The 23442-nt window shown below is 60.5% G+C and overlaps 3 protein-coding genes and 1 long non-coding RNA gene across 26 annotated transcripts in view; 3 read left to right on the top strand and 1 right to left on the bottom strand.

The window, feature by feature from the left end:
- The window catches only part of MCF2L (MCF.2 cell line derived transforming sequence like), a 130736-nt gene extending 124706 nt beyond the window's left edge, over window positions 1–6030 (top strand). For 21 of the 23 annotated variants that reach the window (XM_082434944.1, XM_082434955.1, XM_082434963.1 and 18 more), the window contains 4 exons: window positions 2700–2821; window positions 4092–4204; window positions 4272–4375; window positions 4480–6030. In XM_082434944.1, the coding sequence (XP_082291070.1) occupies window positions 2700–2821; window positions 4092–4204; window positions 4272–4375; window positions 4480–4565 (425 nt within the window). In that variant the 3' untranslated portion in view covers window positions 4566–6030. The other 2 variants (XM_082434951.1, XM_082434956.1) reach the window with 2 other exon arrangements.
- A 2570-nt stretch (window positions 6031–8600) lies between these two features.
- Window positions 8601–14577, top strand: F7 (coagulation factor VII). The gene is made up of 8 exons (XM_082435244.1): window positions 8601–8685; window positions 9682–9842; window positions 10398–10422; window positions 10497–10610; window positions 11967–12107; window positions 12952–13061; window positions 13289–13412; window positions 13927–14577. Exons 1-8 carry the CDS (start codon window positions 8616–8618, stop codon window positions 14523–14525), a joined length of 1344 nt encoding a protein of 447 aa, XP_082291370.1. The 5' UTR covers window positions 8601–8615; the 3' UTR covers window positions 14526–14577.
- The window catches only part of LOC309647701, a 15173-nt gene continuing 411 nt past the window's right edge, over window positions 8681–23442 (bottom strand). The window contains exons 2-3 of the long non-coding RNA XR_014256258.1: window positions 19749–23093; window positions 8681–9427 (exon numbers count right to left, since the gene is read on the bottom strand). This is a non-coding gene — a long non-coding RNA (uncharacterized lncRNA). The remainder of the gene's footprint in view (window positions 9428–19748; window positions 23094–23442) is intronic.
- The window catches only part of F10 (coagulation factor X), a 19858-nt gene continuing 14042 nt past the window's right edge, over window positions 17627–23442 (top strand). Inside the window, exons 1-2 of the mRNA XM_082435237.1 lie at window positions 17627–17769; window positions 19557–19717. Coding sequence (XP_082291363.1) covers window positions 17700–17769; window positions 19557–19717 — 231 coding nt within the window. The 5' untranslated portion in view covers window positions 17627–17699. The remainder of the gene's footprint in view (window positions 17770–19556; window positions 19718–23442) is intronic.

The raw sequence follows: 23442 nt of genomic DNA, 5'->3' as shown, positions 1-23442 counted from the left end.
CTGGGCGCTCTTACTCAGCGGCTGCGGGGCTCTGCGTCCCAGGCCCATCCTTCCTCACCGTTTGTCCCACGCTTCTGGGGACGGCAGATGGGGTCAGGTTCCGTATTGGAACTCGGGCCTTCGTCTCTCTTGCCCTCATATTCTGAGGGCAAATCCCCCCCAGGGAAACCCAAAGCCCCCCACCTCCGCCTGACCCAGGTTGAGAGTCTAAGGCTCACAGACAGGATTTCACTCTGTGAGCTATCCCGCGCTTCCCAGACCTTGTGATGGTGCCCCAGGGGTGCGGCCGAGCCAGATCCCGACACAGACCCCCCTCGGGCCTCAGTCCACAGTCCGCGCCGCAGGGACCCAGGCTGCTCCCTCTCGCTTCCCTGGGCAGGAGAGCCCAGAGAGCCACCCCTGCCCCAGCCTGCACGCAGCCCTGCAGACGGAGCCCCAGGCCCTTGGCAGTAGAGTCACCTCCCCGCCATGGTCTCCGGGGAGGGGCTGGTCTTGGCCATTTGTGTTCCTGCCTAAGGCCCAGGGGTGCCCGAGGCATCTCCCTGCTTTGCTGACTCTCCTTGTGTGGGAAGCTGCACTCGGCTCAGACGCTGCGTCTACTGCCTTTGAGCCCAGTGGGTCACCTCTGCCAGCGCCTCTGTTCACCTGTGAGACAGGTGAGGTGACCTCACGTCCCGGTAGATGAGTGTTAGAGCCTTGAGGCGGGGCCCAGCTGCCAGCCCCCCTCCCTCCCTCCCCCTGCTTCGCCTCCCCCTCCTCCCCCTCCTTCCCCTCCCCGTCTGCTCCCTCCCCATCCTCCTCCTCTCCCCTCTCCTCCTCTGCCTTCCCCTCCTTTCCCACCCCTTCTACTCCCTCTCCCTCCTCCTTTTCCCTCTCCCTCCTCCCCCTCCTCCTCCTCCTCCCTCCCCCCTCCTCCTCCATCCCCCTCCCCTCCCCCTCCCCCTCCCCCTCCGGCTCCTCTCCCCTCCTTCCCCCTCCTTCCCCCTCCTTCCCCCTCCTTCCCCCTCCTTCCCCCTCCTTCCCCCTCCTTCCCCCATCCATGGGAATCACTTCAGTCCACAGCAGGTGACAGTGAGCCGCAGGCCTTCCTGGCTGGCACTCTTGAAAATGCCAAGTGCTTGCTTCCTGGAGTTCCATCAGCCCCTTGTTTTTTCAGTATCAATGTCAGCAACTCTTCTACTGGGACGAGGTGACCGTATTCACAGTTGCCTCGGCCTGACGTCCTCCTCAAAGCCCCCAGCATCCTACATGGATTAAGAGTGGGCCGTGGGGCTCAGCACTTCATGCTTATTCCCGTGTCACTGTGTTGACAGAGGGACCATCCCACCTGTTAACAGAGGGTCACTCAGAGGCCTGGGCAGCCGGGTGTGACCAAAAGGCAGAGCCGTCCGTCCACGCAGCTCTCAAGCGGGGGTTTACACACCTCCGTCTCCAGGGGCTGCCCCTCTGCCCAGGGAGCCGCATCGTCTTTCTGCCCTCGCTGTCCCCCTTCGGACACATGCTTCCGTTTGGCTGGGAGCCCTGTGTCTATGGGCGCTGGGCTGGAGGGGTGGACATCTGTGGCCAGCTGCCCGGCGCCGGGGCCCCTGGTGACCCCCACCCGGCGTCCGTCTGAGCTCCCCGCCCTGGGCGGCTGCGGACGTGCCGAAGCCGGCGGCGAGGGTGGTTAGTGGCTTCCCGCATGGACGCCAGCCGCCGGGGGCCGTGGCTCGTGCTCGCCACCCCTGCCCGGCTGGAGAGGCAGGGCCAGAGGGTCTCGGCGCCGGGCCTGGCCTGGCCTGGAGCAGGGACTCAGTGCTCTGCGGGCTGCGGGGGGATCTCTGGATCCCAGCTCCCTTTTCTGTGAAGACAGAGGCAGCTCCCTGACATCGCTTTAACACAAGCTTGTCACTGCCAGCCTTCAAAGTGTCGGCCTTGGGACAGCTGCTCCTCTGTCTGCACCCTGACTGCAAGGGGTGGGGGGACGTGCAGGTGTGCGTTCTGCCCTTGGCCGCGTGGTTCCCTCGCGCCCTCTCTCCCAGGAGAAGGTGTGCTTCTGGCCACACCAGATGGAACTGGGAACTGGTTCTGGATCCGCTCCCCTCTTGTCGAAACGCCACTTAACAGGCTGGCGTCCAGAACCACAGGCGTGTGCCTTCGGCCTCTCGCTTCGTTCCTGGCACTTGTCGTGTTTCTCCACGACGTACTTGCGCTCTCCCCCAGTGGGAAATGCAGCGGCTACTCTTTGGGGACACAGGGCAGTAGAAGGAATGTTTACATAGTTTATAAAGCCCGGAGGAAGCTTCTTCCCCGCCCGTGACCCGAGGAAGCTCAGACAGGGGATTAGCACAGGGCGGCACCCCCCTGGCCTGGGCGCTCTCAGCACCCAGCATCGTGAGGCCGGCCGGCCGATGGGTGTTGAGCGTTGCAGGTGTTGATTACAAACGCCTTTCCCTCATCGTTCGCCTCGACACGGACGGGCGGGGTCACCAGCTGTCCGGTGGAAGCTGGGGTTCGTTTCCGGCCGTGGAAGCAGGTGCTGTGGCCCAGGCCCCCTGGGCGGCTTGCACGGTTGAAGCGGAAACCTGCCGGTGTCCGGCCCGCCTTTACGCGCCGCTGGGAAGGGCAGGCTCCCCCAGCCGACACGTGTGGGTGGCGGGGACGTCCATAGGCCGCCCTCGACCTTGAGGGCGTCCTCACCGGGGCCTGGTCCTCTCTAGGTTGGAGCAAAACGTCTCACCCGTCAGAGGCTCCTGAGGACAACGACGGCTGGTCCAGCGCCGAGGAGCCCATCAACTCCTCGGACGCAGAGGAGGAAGGCAGAGTGGGCCTCAGGAAGCTGGTAACCTTGGCTCCCGCCTTGTCAGCTGCACTGCTGGTCCCGGGGGGCAGGGTGCCAGCGGTGCAGCTCGGGGCCGTGCCTCCTAGGGCTTAGGGAGGGACCTTAAGGTGCAGGGCCCCATGGCTGTGTGCCCGCCCTCCTGTAGTTCTCACCAGACCACCTCACAGGGGACAGTGCACACCTCTGACCTGCCCCTCAGGGGAGCTTTCTTAAAGCTGCGTGTGTACCGCCATCTGTTTCAGAGAACCTCACTGTACGGTACGGATTTGCTTTCTAAACAAAGTCCCGTTTTAGCACGAGCAGCAGAGGAAGCTATTTACATATTAAGTCGTCAGTCAGGACGGTAGCAACAGTTATTTGCTGCCCGCTCAGAGCTGCCCTGGTCCACACCCGGTTTATTGCAGCGAGCAAAGCACCCCAGAGTTGGCGGGGTAGACACAGGTAAATGGAGGAGAACGGAGGGAGAGTCTCGGGCGGCCAGGGCAGCCTTTCCCGAGGAGGCCTGAGGGTGAGAAGAGCCGGCCAGGGCATTGGGGGACCAGTGGGGGAAACCTAGGCTGGCGGGCAGGGAGGCCAGGCAGGCCTCGTGGGTTTGCACTCCGCTCTTGGTGTAGCAGGAGGGTGTGAGGTGCTGCTCAGGGCCAGTCGGGGCCCCGACAGGGTGTCCAGAGAGGGTGCAGCTGCTCCTGTGAGGATAACGGACACTGGCCTGGCTCTCCCTGCTCCCAAGCCTGGTGGCGCGTGACCCCTGCACAGTTCAGGGGCTCCCAGTCGTGTGTCTCGCTGCTCGTGAGGCTGGAGCCCCACAGTCCAGCAGAACGGCCTCCCCTTCTCAGAGTCCGCATGGCGCAGCAGCTCCGTCCACAGGTGTGCCGAGCACCTGCTGTGTCAGGCACTGAGGGCAAACGGGGGCAAGGCGGACAAAAATCCCCCCTCTCCTGGGGTGAAAGGCTAGGAAAAGGCAGAGCATGCGCGGTGAGGGCAGAGGTGCGGCCCAGGAAGAGGCAACAGCAGGTGCAAAGGCCCTGGGGCCGCAGGAGCTGGGTGTGGTGGGAGCACTGGGGCGCAGCCAAGGGCACTGCACAGGCTGCTCAGCTTTAGTGGCCGCCACGTGAGACCCAGCGTCTCCCTGGACTAGGAGACCTTCCCAGTGTAAGGCCATAGCCCCACCGGAAGCTCTGCGAATGGCAAGGCTCTCGTCCTACCCGGGACGCTGGGCACCGGCAGATGCGTGCCATGTGTGCCATGCGCCCTGCCGTCCCCTCCCCAGGTCCCCGGGAAGTACACCGTCACGGGGCTGGACGAGAAGGGGGGCCCCGACGCGCTGGTCCTGAGGAGCGGGGACGAGGTGGAGCTGGTGCAGGAGGGCGACGAGGGCCTCTGGTAAGACCGCCCGCGCGCCCCCGCGGAGCCCGCGCGCGCTGCCGCACCCTGACCGCGCCCCTTGCAGGTTCGTGCGGAACCTGAGCTCCGGCGGCGAGGGCTGGCTGCCAGCCCGCAAGCTGTCCTCGCTCCTCGGCCAGCGCGGCGCCCCCGGGTGCCTGAGCAGCCCAGGTACGGCCCCCTGAGCAGCGCAGGCACCGCGGCGGAGGCGGGGCCGGGGGCGGGGCCGGGGCGGGGCCAGGACGCGCGGCAGCCGCTCGCCTGCTTGTCCGCAGAGTCCAGCGCGGGGTCCGCCCTGCTGAGCGCGTCGTCCAGCTGCAGCGAGAGCTGCGCGGCCGCCCTCGCGGACCTGCAGGGGTAGCGCCGCGGCCACCCCGCCTGCGGCCCTGGGAGCTGGCCTCTGCTCGGGCCGGCGCGGCGTGGGGAGGGGCCGGCGCCCGCGGAACGCCGGCGCCGCCGCGGCCCCAGACGAAGGTTCGGGAAGAGTCCGCCCTGCGGCCTCGGCGCCAGGACCGCGCCCCACGGCGCAGGAAGAGCGCGGCACCGCGGCTTCCTCGGGGAGTCGGACGGACGGGGCTGCAGACGACAGACCTCCGGTGCAGAAGGGCTCCCGGACTCCCCTTCGGCCTCGGCCGCAGCCGCTCCCCTTTGGTTTCCGACGTTTCTGGTCCGGTGCTTTCTGCAGGAACACGCGTTCTGTGGCGCTGCTTCCAAAAGAAGTGACCGATTCACTGACCCAGCGGCTTGGGGCGGGGGCAGGAGGCTAGTTTGTCTTCTACACATTTTTTTTTTAAAGCAAGGATTAATTCTACGGCCATCTTTTTGGTGATACTTTGGCCTCTGATCTTTACCAAGAATCACTGTGTTTACGTGAAATGACAATTTGATACTGTATTTGATATAAAACTTTTTTGTTATTGGGGTTTACATGGCGCTGAATGATTTGGGGGACACGCGCTCGTGGAAACTGGTGGCCCACCCGGTCACAGGTGAGTGGAAGGACGTCCCTCGGTAGAATCAGGCAGCGGTTCTACAAACACAGGCAGTTAGAAACCAAGGAAATTCCTTCACCTGTGTAGGTTAATTTTCAAAGGAAAATGTAAACTATAATTTAAAATATTAACCTTCTTTTCTACAGAAAAACAAATGGGGGACTCTTGATTTTTTAACACACTTCAGTGAATTAGGATATTTTTATTGTTTTTAAAGACTATGTAAAGATGCAGTTTTTGCAGGTGTCATCTGAACCGATGTTGTCACAGGAGCCCAGGGAAAACTTGAGCTCCCGGCCCCCCGCCTCCCCCGCCTTGCATGTCCTGTGTGGAACTGTCCTGAGCACAGGAGCAGAGTTTAATCTTATTCAAATCAAGGCAGAACTGGAAAGAAAACTCTTCTGTTTTACTGTTGTGTTTCAGAAACAAATTCTGTTCCTTGGAAACGCTTCTTTCTGTGTCTGATTGGGGCAGATATTTTTATATGTGTGTATATATGTCGATGTGTGTACATACGTCCCCACTGTGAGGGGTGTATTTATAGCCTCCAAGCTGCTGGCGATGTGTCACTTTACAGCCCCCCCTGAGCCCCAGGCCCCTGCAGCCCAACCCACGGGCTCCCCGTCCTTGTGCAGGGCCAGACCTCTCTGGAGTGTATAGTAGACGGCGTACAAGCCCGGCAGCTTTTCTCCTGGTGTATAAGTTATTTGGAAAATGATGCTTCACATAATTTACTGAATATATTGATTGTTCAGGCACCATTCCTGCCATTCCAGCCTGGGATTGTCCACCATTTTTGTGATCTCTTCCTCATAAAAGCACTTTAAAACCTCATGCTTCAGTCACTGTTTTTTTTTTTTAACACTACTGATGTAAGTGAAATTTAAAAATCCGAGTTCTTTATTGTATGGCTGGTGTTTGAATAAACATCAGCACCTCTTGCTGTCGGCCTTGCTCTGTAAAGGCACAGGATCTGAAACTGGGTGGTAATGTTAGGCTCGCCCTCACTGGAACGCCCCCCACCCCCAGATGCCAGTGTGGGCCGGAGGGGCCCAGGGCGAGTGGGGCCTCCTGATCCCTAAGCCCTCGACCCCAGCGCCCATGTCCCCCCTCCCCCTCCCCCCTCTGTCAGGGGTTCTTCTGCAGGAATAAGATAGGGTGAACTCTACCTGTGCTCGGCCACCTGGGAGAAATAGCACAAGTGTCAGTGGGCGTAGTGGCTCCTTCAAGTCAGGTCCCCACTGGCCTGCAGCGTCCCCTCCACCTCTGCGGGGACCCCGTCACCCTGGACCTGAGGGCCTCTGTCCCTCGCATTGCCCTAATTCATGCTGAGGCCCTGTGCCTGGCAGGTCGTTTGTCTGTGGAAACCTGGTTCAGTGGTGATGCTTTGAGAAGCCCTAGAAGGAGCAGAGTTCTTTCCTCACCCCCGAGCCTTGTCCCCACTGGGCCTGGGGTCAGGATGCCCCTCACGCGGCTCCACACACAGGTGCGGCTCCGCTCCATCCGAGGGAAGCCAGGGGCACCGGGCTGCGAACATCGCCCTAGGACCCCTGTCCGCCCGGACCCCGGAAGGTGATCCTGCTTGGATACAGGGTCGCTGCAGGTGCAGTCGGTCAAGATGGGGTCATGGTGGCCCCTAGTCCAATGGCTGGTGTCCTTATAAGGAGCAGGAAATTTGGACACACACACACACACCAGGCGGGAGCAGCCATGTGCCGGCCGAGGCAGAATCTGGAGGGCTGGCTCAGCAGGGCAGGGGTACCAAGGGCCACCAGAGCCCCAGGAGCTGGAAGAGGCCAGAACGACCCTCCCCCAGAGCCTCTGGAGGGAGCGCGGCCCTGGGACACCTGCCTTCAGACCTGGGACTGGATAGATTCCCGTCGCTGGAGCCCCTGGGGATGGTGCTGGGTCAGGCGGCTGGAGAGGAGCCCTAGGAGTCAGTGACCAGTGACCGCGCTGCACTCGGTCTGAGAAGGTGGGCAGCCCTGGGGCCGGAGGAAGCCCCAGGCAGTGGCCGCACCCGGCAGGGGTGGCAGGTGGTGCTTCTGGAGCCCTCGCAGGGCAGTGCACACCCCCAGGCTCTCGGCAGGACGAGCAGCCCGCTGCCCGGCAAAGAAAGTGAGGCTCAAAGGAATGAGCCCCTTCCTCCCCAAGCGGGAGGAGATGGACCCAGATGGGACCCTGCCAGGTGGTCTGACTCTGGAGCTGCTGCACCCACTGGGCCCAGGCGTCGCCACGAAGGGCTGTGAGAGTCCCTCCCCTCCTCTCCCCCTCCCCTCCCCTCCCCTCCCCCTCCCCCGCCTCTCCCCTCCCCCTCCTCTCCCCCTCCCCCCTCCCCTTCCCCTCCTCTCCCCCTCCCCTTCCCCTCCTCTCCCCCTCCCCTTCCCCTCCTCTCCCCCTCCCCTTCCCCTCCTCTCCCCCTCCCCTTCCCCTCCTCTCCCCCTCCCCTCCCCCTCCCCCTCCCCTCCCCTCCTCTCCCCCCCCTCCCCCTCCCCTCCTCTCCCCCTCCCCCCTTCACAAATAAATTCCTGTATAACTGAATTCCTAAACAACTGTTGACAGTAACAAATAGAAATTCCAGAGGTGATAAGTAAAATGTTGTCCTCTAAGGATTGCCTTCCATCTGGGGAGGGAGTAGCGCCGGACCCGCCTGGAACAGCTGGGTCTCCTTGCTCCCCCTCTGAAGATAAATGCGCAGAGCTGGTGTCCCCAGCCTCCACCCGTTTATGGAGAGGAGGCTAGTTCTGGAGGAGGCTGGACGCCTGAGTGAGCCTTGCAGGGTGACCGCCAGCCCAACGGGCCCAGGACAGTCCCAGTTAAGTCTGGAAAGTCCAGCGTCCTGAGAAACCCTTTCATGCCTGGCAGCCAGGATAGCTGGTCACCCCAGCTGGTGGCCTGGGCCCAGGAGGGCATGAGGGACAAGACCCGGGCCCCCCAGGGCTGAGACAGGGGCAGGGGCTCTGCTGGGGGCACGCACCCCTCCCCCTCGCGCTCCCAGAGGGGCCCTTTGGCTGAGAAACCAGGCCTCCCCTGTGACAAAATATTCACATTCACGCCCCAAATCTGCTCCCCTTTCCCAGTATCATCACTGCGGGGGATGGCTCTCCACCCGCAGTTCAGTTCTGTTTCCCAGCTTGCCGTCCTACGTCCTCGGGCTGCAGACTTCTGAGCCGCATTTGAGCTGCACACGCCAGACATGCATCCTGACGCCCGTGTCTCGTCTCGGACAAGGAGCCCGATGCCCCAGGCCCGTGCCCTGGGGCGGCCCGGCTGTCCCGTCAGCAGGCACTAGGTGGGGGACCGCATGCCCGTGTGCTTGGGAGGCGAGGCCTCCCTCCCCCACCCTCTCCGGCTCTTGGAGAACTTTGCCCGCCTCCCCACCTGGAAAGTCAACAGACTAAGCGACCCAGGGCCTCGCCATGGTTCCTCGGCTCCGGGGGTTGGCCCTCCTCTGCCTTCTGCTTGGTCTGCGGGGGTCCCTGGTGGCAGGTACGCGGTGGGGAGGTTTCCCCATTCACCCAGCGGAAGGGAAGCCGACCCCCAAAGCTGGCCCACGTGCTGGGCGCTCCCGTTTGCTGGCAGCTCCGCTCTGATCTGCTTTCCTTCCGAACGGCAAACGGTGCCCAGGGCCTCGCCCAGCGTTTGGAGGAAAGGCTTCGGGGAATTATTTTCCAGACTTTTGGGAGCCGTGGCGTTCCCCGGCCAACAGTGGGCGCCCCCCGCCTGCCGCCAACAACCCCCCACCCCCTGGCACAGGATCTGGGGCTCAGAGGTGCCTCTCTCACTCTGCTCTCTCGGCCTCTCGGTGGGGGGCTGGCGCGAGGGACGGTGTGGGGACGCTGGACCGTGATGACCTGCCACCACGCCTGTGACCCCTGCACCCCGCCCTCGCAGACACTGGGAAGCCTGCGCCGGTAACACGGGGACAGCTCTGTGAGCTGTCATCGTGACTCTCCAGCACCGAGGGGCCGAGGTGGGAATCAGGCACCGACACTGTCCCGTAAAGTCCGGTTCACGTCGTCCCTCAGATCCCACGGCCAGACTCTGGGGTCCGAGTGGCAGAGCTGGTGCCGCCCATGGTCCTTCCTGCTTGTCTTCTTTTTTCACTTAATATCGCACCTTCTTAAGCATCATGGGGCACCATCATTTAGTGTTTCAGATTATTTGTCTCCAGCTTTCCTGATGGCTGGGTCTCTGTGCAGGTCTCAGAGCATTTCCTCGGGATAAATTCCTAGAAGTGAAGGGACCAGGTCAAGGGTGTGAATGTGTTATGACGACCTACTGAGCACGTTGCCTTCCTCCTGCACATAAAGCTTGTGCAGTGCTGCCCGTTGGCAGCAGCGAGAACGTGCTCCCATTGCAAACTCAGCCAGGCCTGTGGACAGGAGCCCTCTGACTCCCATTACCTAGCGGAAGGGCAGGGTGGGGGGACGGGAGGGCGTGGGCCCCCCCCGGGCGTCCAGCGTCTCACGGCCCGCCCTCCAGTCTTTGTCTCCCAGGAGCAAGCCCACAGCGTCCTGCACCGGCCCCGGCGTGCCAACTCGTTGCTGGAGGAACTGTGGCCGGGATCCCTGGAGCGCGAGTGCAGGGAGGAGCTCTGCTCCTTCGAGGAGGCCCGGGAGATCTTCCAGAGCAAGGAGAGGACGGTGAGCTCGCGTGGGTGGGGCCAGCGGCGTGCGGCGGCCACCCCGTGGTTGTGAGGCCTGCTTTGATTCTCACAACAACCCTGCGAGTTTTACGTCATTGGCCAGAAGATTCCTCGGGAATCCCTTTTACTGACGGGGCCTCTGCGGTCGGCAGAGCGCCCGTGCGTCCCTTTCCCACCTTCTCCCGCTCAGCGGGTGACTGGACAGTCCACGCAGCATCCGAGGAGGAACTGGGGGCTCAGGGAGCCGGGGTGTCTTGTCCGCATTCACAGCTCGGACGTGGCAGAGCTAAAGCCTGGGGATCCTGACTTGGGAGAGGAAATCTGTGACCTCTGGTGGCCTTAGCGATGGTGGGTGGATATTAGGAAAAAACTCGCTTCCCCTGGATGCACCCACCTCGTCTCCACAGAAAAAAGTCTGGCTTTCAGAGCCCATCACGAGGGCCGGGTCAGAAGCCCCCCGGCCCGCCCCAGCCCACCAGCTCCTTCCGCGGGTACCATAAGCATTGCCTCTGGTGCACGCCTGTGTCACGCACCTTCCTCTTTGCTCCCTCAGAATCAGTTCTGGATTTCTTACAACGGTGAGTATGTGCCCAGCCGACTTGTTCTACCCGCCAGCCCCCCTCTCGGCATCCTGACACTGACTTGCTCGCAGACGGGGACCAGTGCGCCTCCAGGCCCTGCCAGAACGGGGGCTCCTGCGAGGACCAGCTCCAGTCCTACCTCTGCTTCTGCCTGGATGGCTTCGAGGGCCGGAACTGTGAGACGAGTGAGGAGGCCCGGGGCCCCCGGGGGGGCTGCTGAGCACGGCCTGGGGGGAGGTTGGCCTCGGTGACCTTGAAGGGCCTCAACCTGAGAGTCTCGGATCTGGGGTTCTAAGGTGCTAATTCTTCCACTTTTGACGCCCTGTCCCCTTCTGGGCTCCCGGCACTGGGAAATTCTGATGCACCCGGAGGGGCCCGGGGAATCACTGCATCTCCGCCAGCTCCATACATCCCAGTGGCGAGGTGGTCAGGGAAGCTCGGCCTTCCCTACTTGCTGTTACAAGGGTCGGCCCAGTACTACAGTATCACACAGCTCAGGGCTCCCCAGACCACCCTCAGCTTCAGTCATCTGCTAGAAGGTCAGCATGCTCTGAAGGCCGACACAGGCGCGGTTACAGTTATCACACAGGAAAGGATATGGGTTCAAACAGCCGAGGGGCCAGGTGTGAGCTCCCAGCGTCTTCTTCCCGGGAGCCCTGTGGATGGCGTTCTGTTCTCCGAGACCATGTGGGACAGAACTTACAGAGACTCACCCGCCAGGGACGCGCCCACAAGCCCCGGGATCCTGAGGTCCCACTGGGGCTCAGGCACAAGGATGTGGCTGACCCCCACGTCCAGCCCCTCCAGGGGTCACGCTGATGCCAGGTGGCCCCAGGCCCCCAGGAAAACAACACTCTTATCAGGCAGATCAAATTAAAGTGGACGACTTCATCAGAGGGGGGCAGTCACTTCCCGGGATCCCTCCCCACCTGTGAACATTCTGATGCCACCTAGCTCGTCTCAAAGGACCACGGTCAGAGACGGAGGAGGCTCCCCGCCGGTCACCTGGGGCTTGGGTGCTCAGCGGTCCTGGTGTGAATTCACCTCCAGGACAGGCCTTCCCGCTGGTGGCCCTGGACTTGCAGAGCGAGCCAACCACGTGTCCACAACAAAGTTCCCTTTTTCAGAGGCAGGTTGAGCCAGCGGCCAGCCCGGGCGGCTCCCTGGGGCACCAGGCCCCGGCTGCAGACCAGCCTCCTGGCTCTGGCTGCTCGCGGGCTGGCCTCCGATTGAGTCGGACTCGTCCACCGTCCCCAGGGGCCTCTGCTTTCCCCAGCCTGGGAGGGGTGACGGTGTGGAGGCCACAGCATGCCGGCCCCGCATCCCCACTGGCGAGGCTGCTCAGACGTGGGACCCCGCCCCAAACTCCAGGTCTTGCCCTTCCGGGTCAGTCTGCAGAGCAGCCTGCTGCCAGGCTGTCCCTGGAGCCGGAAGCTGGGTGCCACCTTCGTGCAGAACACGGCCCCTGGCCCAGGGAGGGGTGGCCCCCGGGCTGGCTTGCCCTGACTGGGGCCCCTGTCGGCCATGCCCTCCGCCCTCAGACAAGAAGAGCCAGCTGATCTGCCCGAATGACAACGGGGGCTGTGAGCAGTTCTGCAGGGATGACGCGGAGGCTGGGCGCACCTGCTGGTGCCACGAGGGCTACGCGCTCCAGGCGGACGGGGTGTCCTGCACGCCCACAGGTAACAGGCCCTCGGGGACCAGGTCCAGGGCTGCGCGGTTTCATTTCCGATGAGCACTGTCCTGACACACGTCCCCCCGTTGGCTACAAGATGGGTGGGGGGAAGCATAGCATCACTGAGCATCTACCAGGCACTGCCGGCGCGCTCTGCGCGGCAGAGGGGAAGCTGGGGTGGAGGCGGCCGCCCCCGCCCCCAGAGCAGGGAGGGGCCCCGGTGGACAGGGCGGAGCCCCGGAGAGGGGGCAGGTGCAGAAGGCAGCGCGCGCTGCCCACGCCCACTCCCCGCGCTGGGCTCAGCACCACACCCAGTGTCTGTACTGACTGCAGCACGATTCTGCATTCCAAGTCTCTTCAACGGCAAGCACTTTTGGGAAAACGGAAAACGTCTCCAACCCAGCCTAAAGGCGATGGGGCTGCAGCTCCCAAAGCTGACCCCACCCCCAGCCCTGCGTCTCTCCAGAGGTGGATGTACCCAGCCTTGTCTAGGAAGCCTGAAATTCAGCTGCCGCCTCTAAAGGCTTTCTTTTCTGGCCTGGGGCTTTCTTGGAGGATGGAAAACTTGGAGCCGGGTCAGAAGAGCAGCCTGATTGTCTGAGATGCCGGTCACCTTACACAGCTTATCCTTTACACCTTTAGTGACTTCAAGCTGCACGTCTTCCCCCCTTGGAAAATGAGCGGGACCCACTCTCCAGGACCCTGGGCCATCTGCTTCCCCGGCAGCTCCCGCAAGGGCCTGCCGCAGCCCTGGGCAGCACCAGAGGCGCAGCCGCCCGTCCGCAGGGCCCCTGGCCTTTCTCACCAGCACCTCACACATCCCCACGTCTTGCTGGATTTGTTTTACACAGTTGAATATCCGTGCGGAAAAAGGCCTGTTCTGGAAAAAAGAAACGACAGCAACCCCCAAGGCCGAATCGTGGGTGGTCACGTCTGCCCCAAAGGAGAGTGTCCCTGGCAGGTAGGGCCCCAGGAGCGTTGGGCCGAACTTGGGTGACGATCCCGGGCATGCACAGGGGTCCAGCCTCGGCGTGCCCGCCGTCTGGCCAGCGTCCAGCAGCCTTCCACTCCCTTAGCCGGACGGAAGCGGCCTGTAAAGCAGCGCCCGCCCGGGCGCACGGGAAAGGGGGCCCCCAGGGCAGCCACGACGGGAACGCGAGCCCCCAGCGCCTGCTGTGCCCTTGTCAGGCCATGCTGAAGCTGAACGGGGCGCTGCTGTGCGGGGGCTCCCTGCTCCACGCCGCCTGGGTGGTCTCCGCAGCCCACTGTTTCGACAGACTCAGAAGCTGGAGGAACCTGACGGTGGTGCTGGGTACGTTGCGTGGCACCCCCTTCTGCCGGGAGACGGTCCTTGAATGATAACCTCGGGGCTAAGATTCGGGGCTTCCACGACCAGCGACCTTCCCCACAAAGAGAAGTGGCAGCGTCTGGGCAGACCCCATACCCACAGCGCCACTGTGGCCACCCACCTCAGCCTCTTTGCCACCCAGATGCGGCCCTGGGGTGACGCTGCTCCCGCCAAGGTCCCCGAGGGGGTGCCCCACCCAAGGCTGCGCTGCCCGGTGGGTCTAGGGGACGACGAGGACCCCAGGAGGGCCAGGCCCCGCCTGGAAGAACCAGGGGAACCGGGGCACCCTCTCCTCACCCAGCCACGGCTGCCCGCCCGAACCCCTCACCTGCCTCCAGCACCTCGGGGCCAGATCCGCCCTGACTCACGCCCACGCTGACCCCCCCGGCAGCCCCAGGAGGCTGCTCGCCCACCGGGGGTGGGGGACGCGGGGCCCCGGGAGGCGAGGCGGGGAGTGAGTGGACTGTCCCCCCCGCAGGCGAGCACGACCTCAGCCAGGACGAGGGTGACGAGCAGGCGCGGCAGGTGGCTCAGGTCATCGTCCCCGACAAGTACGTCCGGGGCAAGACGGACCACGACCTGGCCCTGCTCCGCCTGGCGCGGCCCGTGGCCCTCGGCGACCACGTGGTGCCCCTCTGCCTGCCCGAGCCGGCCTTCGCCGAGGGGACGCTGGCCTTCGTGCGCTTCTCGGCCGTCAGCGGCTGGGGCCAGCTCCTGGAGCGCGGCGCCACGGCCCGCCGGCTCATGGCCGTGCACGTGCCCCGGCTCCTGACCCAGGACTGCCGGCAGCAGTCGCGCCAGAGGCCCGGCGGCCCCGTCGTCACCGACAACATGTTCTGCGCCGGCTACACGGACGGCAGCAAGGACGCCTGCAAGGGGGACAGCGGGGGCCCGCACGCCACCCACTTCCAGGGCACCTGGTACCTGACGGGCGTCGTCAGCTGGGGCGAGGGCTGCGCGGCCGCCGGCCACTTCGGCGTCTACACCCGGGTCTCCCAGTACACGGCCTGGCTCCGCCGGCTCATGGGCTCCCCGCCGCCCTCGGGGGGCCTTGTCCGGGCCCCGCTGCTGCCCTAGCGCCCGCCCCGCAAATAAAGCCGCCGTGTGTGCCCGGTCTTCGCGCACCAAAGCCGGAAATTCTCCTGTGGTTCTTGGGGCAGGGGAAGGGGAAGCGGAAACAGAGACACAGAGAGGGAGACAGGGAGACTGACAGACAGAGAGAGACTGAGGGATGGAGAGACAGAGAGAAACCTGAGGGAGATTCTGAGGAGCTGGAGAGAAAGAGAGACTGAGCTTCAAAGAGGCAGATGGAGAGGGGAGGGGGACAGAAGGTGACACACCGGGCAGAGCACGCGGGGACGGGGCGCGCCGGGCCGGCAGCAGAGGCGTGAGTGTCCACCCCCGGTGACGTGTCCACCCGTGGTGACGGTGCCGCTTCCCCACATGTTCGTCTCTCACTCAAGCGTTTCATCTTCATTACAGAAAAACTGTTAGCATCCGCCACTCACTGTGCTGAATATCCTTCCAGATCTTTTCTTTTCTTTTTATAAATTTATTTATTTTTGGCCGCGTTGGGTCTTCGTTGCTGCGCATGGGCTTCCTCTAGTTGCGGCGAGCAGGGACTACTCTTCGTTGCGGTGCGCGGGCTTCTCATTGCGGTGGCTTCTCTTGTAGTGGAGCACGGGCTCTAGGTGCATGGGCTTCAGTAGTTGCGGCTCGTGGGCTCAGTAGTTGTGGCTCGCAGGCTCTAGAGCGCAGGCTCAGTCGTTGTGGCGCACGGGCTTAGTTGCTCCGAGGCATGTGGGATCTTCCCGGACTAGGGCTCGAACCCGTGTACCCTGCCTTGGCAGGCGGATTCTTAACCACTGCGCCACCAGGGAAGCCCCCAGATCTTTTCTAAGCGTGCGAACTTGACCGTAACACGCGGCCTCATGCCCTGCACGCCTGCTCCCCCACGGACAGCAAGCTGCCGAGCCTCCTCCAAGCCCCCGGTGGCTGCCTGCCCTGCCTGAATTGTCCAGAGGCATTTCACGGAGACCCTCGTGTTTACCTCTGAGCAGGTCTCCTTCACAGTCACCATCTTTGCTGAAGTGAACCTTGCATGAAGCTGTTTCCAAACGCAACAGCTCTCATGGATTTGGAGGCTACAGTCCCCAACCCTGAGGACTGGGTGTCTCTTCCAGCCGAGGCCCCAGCAGATGACACCTGCCTGGGGACCAGCAGGGATGCTCCAAAAAATGCAGGTTCCCAGGCCCTGCCCAGCTCAGTGGGATGGGGGTGAGGCCCCTTGACCTACCTTCTTATCGAGTCCCGCAGGTGATGGGCACACAGGCCTCAGGTTGAGAAGAATGAGGAACCAGGGACCAGGGAGGGGAGCGCCTGACCCCACCTGAACCCGGCCAGGTGGGCAAGGCCACCCCGGCGGGCGCCCACCTCCCTCAAGACTCGCCCGTCCCGGCCTGGGACGCCGTGCTTAAAGTGCCAGACGTGCTCTGGCGGACAGTCCAGCCTGTTGAGTAGCCAGGGCTCCGCAAGCCTGGCCACGTGTTTGGGACTAAAGGCTCCCCGGGGCCTGCCCACTCCACTATGCGTCACCCGCAGCCCCTTAAAACCGCAGGGCTGAGTTGCTGGAACAGAAGAGACCGCCTGACCCGCAGACCTCGCGTGCTCGCCGCCTGAGCCTTCCCGGAAACGCTCTGCTGCCCCATCAGGTGGCAGTTTCTAGGGTTCTCGCCGGACACACGTTGAGAGCTCCGGCCTTGGGCCAGGCCTCCTGGGGTGGCTCTGGCTCTAGCCCCCTCAGCTGCACCACCAACCCTCTCCGCCCCTCGTTTCGTCTACAAGATGGGGCCCGCTGCCATGCTTGTCATGAGGATGAAACCGGTGCAGGTAAAACGAGGCACTGGAGGACAGGCCACCCGGCCAAGGCCAGGAAAGCCGATCTGCAAACGTCCAGGTGCCCCCAGAAAACAGCTCAGGCTGCAGACACTTGAGAAATTCTGCAACCAAAATGCCCGAGGCCTCTGGAGGCCCTGAGCCTCTTGTTTCTTCCCGGAAATGAAAGCTAGCTGGACTCCTCTTCCTGGGAAGAAAAGGGGATGCGGGGTTCAAGGGGCCAAGGCAGGAGCCCACTCAGACCCAAGGGGTTCAGCAGGTCGTGGGCGGGCTGCCGGCTCTGCCCCGCTCTCCCCGGCCGCACTGCTGCGGCGGGTGCAGTGCCAGGCCACGCCGCAGTGCCTCACCCGCATGGACCATCTCCCCTCGCCAGGCGCGGGGAATCCAGTCTCGCCCCACTCGCCCAGCAGTGCAGAGACAGGGCAGCACAGAGACCAGGCGAGCCAGGCTCAGGGACCAGGCTCTGCACATCACGCTGACCACCCTGCGAAAGACCAGCCCTGGCCTGGGCGCCCCGCAGGAGCGTTCTGGGACATCGCTGATTCGTTCAGCCCACTGGTGTTTACTGAGCACCTACTGTGTGCCAGACACCCCTCTCCGTGCTGGACACAGAGCGGCGAACAAGCCAAGCGACCAGGGTGTCATACGTGGAACGCGTCAGGTGTGCTTGGTGCGTGGAACACAGCACAACCCCCTCATCTCCAGCACAGGCGCTCACCCCACCGGCAGTTCCCAGGCCTCTTCCTCCAGAGCCCCGGTCAGCTGAGACGCTCGGGCCATGCCCCACACCTGCCACTCCAGGAGGGGAGGCTCCTGGCTGGCAGATCGGCCCAGGGCCCCGTGTGGTGCACACACCTCCCGCCCCGCGTGGGCAGAAAGCCCCGGGTCCTAACCCCGCGTCCACCACGCACGGCCACGGACTAACGCTCCACCTCTCTCTAAACCTGTTTTCTGTCCTAGAGAAAAGATGGGCAAATGATACTTGGTTTTTATCGTGGTTGTAAGAACAAAAACAGAGCTAGACATAAACGTCTGAAAGCTATAAAATGACGTTTTTTTTCTCTCTCAGAACAAAGTGCTCCTGTGCCCACAGCAGGCCCCCCTGGACACGGTTCCTGACAAGGACAAGGTTGGGCCAGGACCTCCCCACGGCCACACAGGCCAGGGTGACCATGCCCTCAGTGCGGTCGCCTGCCCCTGACCTCCCCCCGCCTGCCCTGCCACCGGGCAGGCCCAGGCTCCAATCAGGAGGCTGTGATAAACAGAAGGACACCCAGCCACCCTCCAGCCAGGGTGCGTGAACCTTGCCCCAGAGGCCTGTCACGGCGGGGACGGAGAGCTGTCCTCGGCCACACCATGGCGGGCCTGCTGTGCCTCGTCCTTCTCAGCGCCTCCCTGGCTGGCCTTCCGCTGCCGGGGGGGAGTGGTAAGTGCCCCTCACCCTGCAGACGGCAGGGGTGGCCCTGGGGGGGAGGAGAGAGGGTGAGGGCTCAGGGCGATGCCCCTGAACTTCCACAGTGTGGAGAGTGGGTGCCCATCCCCTGTGGGAGGCTGGCATGAGAGCCTGGCTTGGTGGTTTCAGCCAAGCGTAGCTTAGGGCCAGGTGTGCCTCCCTGTGGGTGGAGAGTCAGACAGCAGATCACAGATCACAAAGACAGACAGAAATACGGGCAGAGAAGGAGGGAGAGAGACAGAGACAGAGAGGGAGGGAGATGGAGGGCGGCAGTGGCAGGCAGAGACAGAGAGAAGCCCCCTTCCTCTGCCAGAGCAAACTGCTGGCACAGAGGCTAGGGGGTCACAGGCAGAGAGGAGCTTCCATGGCAGGGAAGAGGATGAGAGCCAGTGCCACCACCCTCAGGCTGGCTCCGCCAGGGGGCTCTAGGCTTTCTGGGACTCCAGACCTGTCCAAGAGAAGAAACCAGAAAGGACAGAGCAGAGTGGAGGCAGCCCCGGGGGCCTGTCTGCATGTTTGCACTCTGGGTGACGTGGAAGTTCAGTGGCCCAGGCGCGTGGGAGAAGGAAAGAGTGAAAAGTGAGAAAGAGAAACAAACCGAACAGGAGTCGGGGGACCAGGTAGGGGAAGGAGGGAGGGGAGAAATGGGTGCGTGGCTTGTATTTGAAAGCAAGCGCTCCCTGGTGGAGCGGATGTCTGGAGTAATGGGGGATGGGCCCTCACAGAACAAGTGTGGGCCTGGCCTTGCTGGGAAAACACAGGTGTCACTAAAAGAAATAGGGAATTTGGAAGGGAAAGTAATTTGAGGTAGGAGCGAGTGAACACTAGGAGTTTCATACACTCTTTAAAATAACTCTAAGAAGTAGGTATCGAATTCCCACTTGCCAATATTCAGTAGCAGGTGACCAAGATGCATTTGCCACTCAAGACAGTTTGATTCTGCAGTCCTGTTTTTTAGTTTCGGACATGGGGAGTCTGGAGTTCTGATGTGAGGGCAGAATCCATCGCCGTGAGAGAGCTGAAAACACAGCGCTCACGATGGAAGCTGGGACTAGAAATACCAACTTGGAGAGTCATCTTCCTTATGGTGAGACTCTCAATTCCCCAGCAGAAGAGAGGCAGAGAGCAGGGCAGGGCGCCAAGAAAAGGACCTGAGGGCCTCCCACAGCACAGTGAAAAGGGGAAGAGGAGTGGGTGAGACCGGGAAGACCCAGGCAGCTCGGCAGGGGCTACTGAGGGGAGAGGGGAGAGATCCCTGAGCCAGGACACTTTAATTGGCAGGTCAATTTAGTGGGGTTTTTTTTAATGAAACAGGACAGAAACAAGTAGAAAATTTTGTAACAAGTACTATTTTGTAGAAATTAATAGTAAGCACTATTTCTTGAAACTTTTGTTTTACTCTTGTGTACGTGTGTCCTGGGACTTGAAACAAATCATACTTTCAATTGTAGATCGTGCAAAACCGTGTCACCTCCCCACCTAACGCAGAGCTGAGACCTTGAAGTGGGGGGGGGGGGTACAGCTGAGCCACAGAACGGAGTGGAGGGCCCGGGGAGGCAAGAGGGACCGAAGAGCGAGTTCCAGAAGGAGGGCTCGGGTCTCAGCGCGGGGCCGGGTGTGCGCGTGTGCGGCGGGGCAGGTCAGTGGTGGGCGCAAGGGCCCTGGGCAGGCGTCCGACCCGTCACTCGCGGGGGCGGGGGTGGCCCGGGGACGCGACCCGCACGTGGGCGAGCACGTGACAGCCGCGTTCTCCACGCCAGTGTTCCTGCCCCGGGACCAGGCCCACGGCGTCCTGAAGAGGGTCCACAGGGCCAACTCGTTTTTGGAGGAGATGAAGAAGGGAAACCTAGAGAGGGAGTGCCTAGAGGAGACCTGTTCGTATGAGGAGGCCCGCGAGGTCTTCGAGGACACGGAGAAGACGGTAAGGGGCGGCGCGGCCAGGATGCACTTACAGGGCTGCGGGGGCTTCTGAAGCGCTGTCAGGTCCACCTTAAAACTCAAAATGTTTATCTAAGAACGCGCTGTCGGCCTCGGCCTGCACAAGGACCCCGGGCCCGGGCTCTTCGCCCAGACGCTCAGCCGCCGCCATACTCGCCGATGGGTTCCGGTCCTGAGACCACAGGGTGGGTCGGTGCGCAGGCGCAGAACGAACGCGGCCTCGAGGCCCTGCTCTGCACCTGCGCAGCAGCGGCGGCGGCCGCGGCCGCGGCGCAAAAGCATCCGCCCCTCCCCCGGAAGAGGCGGGGCCTCCAATGCTGACCCGGAAGTCACTGAGGTCCGTTAGCCACCTCGTGTCGTGCTGTCGTCTGGCACCTTGCGTCAGGCCGTGGGGTGGCTTGGCTGCAGCAGGGGCCGAGGTGGACGTGGACGGCTGCGAGCCAAAACTGAGCAACCGCGAGCTGAAGACGCCTGAAGGCTGAGGAAAAGGAGGCCAAGCAGGAGCCCACGAGAGACAGCCTGGCCGCATACAGCGGACGTGTCCACACCACGGGCCCGCAGTGGAGTGTCCAGCGGAGTCTGGGCGCTGGGGGGCCCGTGCCACACAGGCTCGTGTAGACTCCCGCCTGCTCGCGGCAGCCTGGACACCACCGGCCTGGCTCACCTTAAAGGTGGCAGAAGAGCTGTGCCCTTGGAGGACAGGTCCGGTTGCAAGTCATGGCTGAGTGGAGAAATGTTAAGTCGGAAGAAGAATTTACTCAAGTCTATAGAAGACTTCCTTGTGGAGTCCGGAGAACCCTGGGAAAACCGAGGAGCAGAGCTGAGCGCCCCTCAGCTCCACAGACTTGCATTACTGTCTTCTTGCTTCCATGGGCACCTCATCCCCCTTTGGCCGAAAGGCGAGGAAAGGCAGTATCATCAGAGATTCTCTGACTCCAGCCAGAGTGACTTTGTGAGGAAGAAGTGTATCCCGCACGCCAAGATGATCACGTGTAGAAGAAGTTTCTTGGAAGAGTTGGGGTTCCTAGATGAACTTCCCATGCTCAATGCCGCTTCACGGAGAGCTGTGACCAAGCTTTCCATCACCTAGCACAGCAAGCTGGACATGAACTTACGTGTAGGAACTGCTCCAGAACTCCAACTGGAAAATGCTGGTAGTTTGTGGCATTGACTGCGTTTGTGATGTTGGATGCCAGTTCCAGAAGGTTTGACTCAAACTCACCACTCGTGAGTTTTACCTGGCCGTTTATGACCTCGTGAAATCATGGATATCATATCAGGGATGCTGAACATGTTATGGGCAGTTACAAGATCACCCACCATCCAGTCAGCCCAGCAGGCCAAACCCATGAGATGGACTCCACCCCATCCTCCTGGAGAATCAGCACAATAGAAGGGCTCAAGAAAAACCTGGGAGTGAAGCTGCCGGAAACTAACCTCTTCAGAACGGAAGAGGCTGAAAAAATTATTGATCACATCTGTGTCGCAAAAACTGCTGAATGTCCTCCGCCTCGGACCACAGGCAGACTCCTAGCTACGCTTGTCAGAGTCCCTGAAAGTGGCTTGCAGCAGCGACCCACTCATCGGTGACGGCCCACAGATAACGGCCAGACAGACTGCTCTGGGTCTCACTGAGCAGGTTGAGCTGCTTGTCATGAGGAGGGAAGTGTGCAGTGCTTACACTGGGTTAAATAGTCCCATACAGCAGCCAGAGGCTTTTAAACAACAGGCCAGAGCCACCAACGATGAAGATGTTCATAGATGAGAACTTCTATACCGCCTGGAATCCAGGCTGCCCCCCCACCCCCATCTGGCTGTGGCATGGACATTGGCTGCATCACCGTGTTTCTCACAGTCTATGGTAACATCAAGGAAGTACTTCTGTTTCCTGCCATGAAACCTGAAGGTAAGGAGAATGTGGCAACCACTGATACACTGAAAAGCACAATAGTTGGCACTTCTGTCTAGAAAATAATAATTGGTAAGTTGTATGACTCAGACATCTTTGCATTCCTGCAAAAGGTCAAGGTCTGCAAGGGAATTCTTGTGTTGCTATCCATTTGACTACCATAGTTCATGTCAGCCACCAGAAGAGAGAAGAGGAATTAAGAATTCATTTTTACTCCTTGTTACCAAGTGAACGATTTAGCTCTTTTAAAAAGTTATTCATAATTTCAGGAACTGTTTTTATTTTTAAATGTTCCTTTAATTCACATACACTTAACAGTTTTTTAAAATAATAAAAATAATTGTAGTGCCAAGTTCATGTTCTGCCTTTTTCCTCAGTATCATTTCCCAAACACTCTTCCTTACTTCCTTAGAACTACTATACTTATAATTTTAAAGAGCTAAGTTGTTTGTTTGTTTTAGCCACGCTGCACAGCTTGTGGGATCTTAGTTCCCTGAACAGGGATTGAACCCACGCACTCAGCAGTGAAAGTTCAGAGTCCTAACCACCAGACCGCCAGGGAATTCTCTAAATAATACACGTGTCAAAGAAGAAGTCTCAAGGGAAGCTAGAAAATACTTTCAGGACTTCCCTGGTGGTCCAGTGGTAAAGAATCCACCTTCCAATGCAGGGGACGTGGGTTCGATCCCTGGTTGGGGAACTAAGGTCCCACATGCTGTGGGCCAGCTAAGCCCACGTGCCACAACTACTGAACCCATGCTCCCAATTACAGAGCCCACGTGCTCTGGAGCCCGTGCGCCACAACTAGAGAGAGAAAACCCACACGACACAACTAGAGAGAAGCCCACGCACCGCAACGAAAGATCCCGCGTGCTGTGACAAAGATCCCGCGTGCCGCAAGTAAGACCTGACACAGCCAAAAATAAAAATATATATAAATAAATACAATTTTTGAAAAAAGAAAAGAAAAGAACTCCTAGCTGAACAAAAATGAATATATAACATACAAAATCTGTGGGATGCAGCTAAACAGTGCTTATCGGGAAATTTATAGCATGAAATGTTTTTATAGGAAAAGAAGTTCTCAAATTGATAATCTAAGCTTCCACCTTAAGACACACACACAAAAAAAAGGCAAAATAAACCCAAAAGAGGAGAAATCAATAAAATTGAAGACATGAAATAATAGAGAAAATCAGTAAAACTGATAAGATTTAACAAGATTGACAAAAAAGAGCACATGAATTGTATCAGGAATGAAAGAAGAGATATTACTACAGACCCTGCATATGTTAAAAGGATAATAAGAGAATACTATGAACAACTCCATACACAAATTTGGATGGAATTTTACAATTTGGATGAAATGGACCAATTCCTCAAAACCATGAATTACCAAAACACATAGTATGACAGAGATATCTGCAAATTCAACTTCTTAGTTAAAAACCTTCTGTAGGGCTTCCCTGGTGGCGCAGTGGTTGAGAATCTGCCTGCCAATGCAGGGGACACGGGTTCGAGCCCTGGTCTGGGAAGATCCCACATGCCACGGAGCAACTGGGCCCGTGAGCCACAATTACTGAGCCTGCGCGTCTGGAGCCTGTGCTCTGCAACAAGAGAGGCCGCGATGGTGAGAGGCCTGCGCACCGCGATGAGGAGTGGTCCCCACTTGCCGCAACTAGAGAAAGCCCTCGCACAGAAACGAAGACTCAACGCAGTCATAAATAAATAAATAAATAAATAAAAGAACGTGAATTTCTTTAAAAAAAAAAAAAAAGAAAGAAAAATACTTTATAAAA

This window comes from Balaenoptera physalus (assembly GCF_965194825.1).
Source record: "Balaenoptera physalus genome assembly, chromosome: 18".
NCBI classification, from domain to species: Eukaryota; Metazoa; Chordata; class Mammalia; order Artiodactyla; family Balaenopteridae; genus Balaenoptera; species Balaenoptera physalus.
The sequence above is the reverse complement of the archived record's forward strand: the minus strand, read 5'-3'. Positions and strand labels throughout refer to the sequence as shown.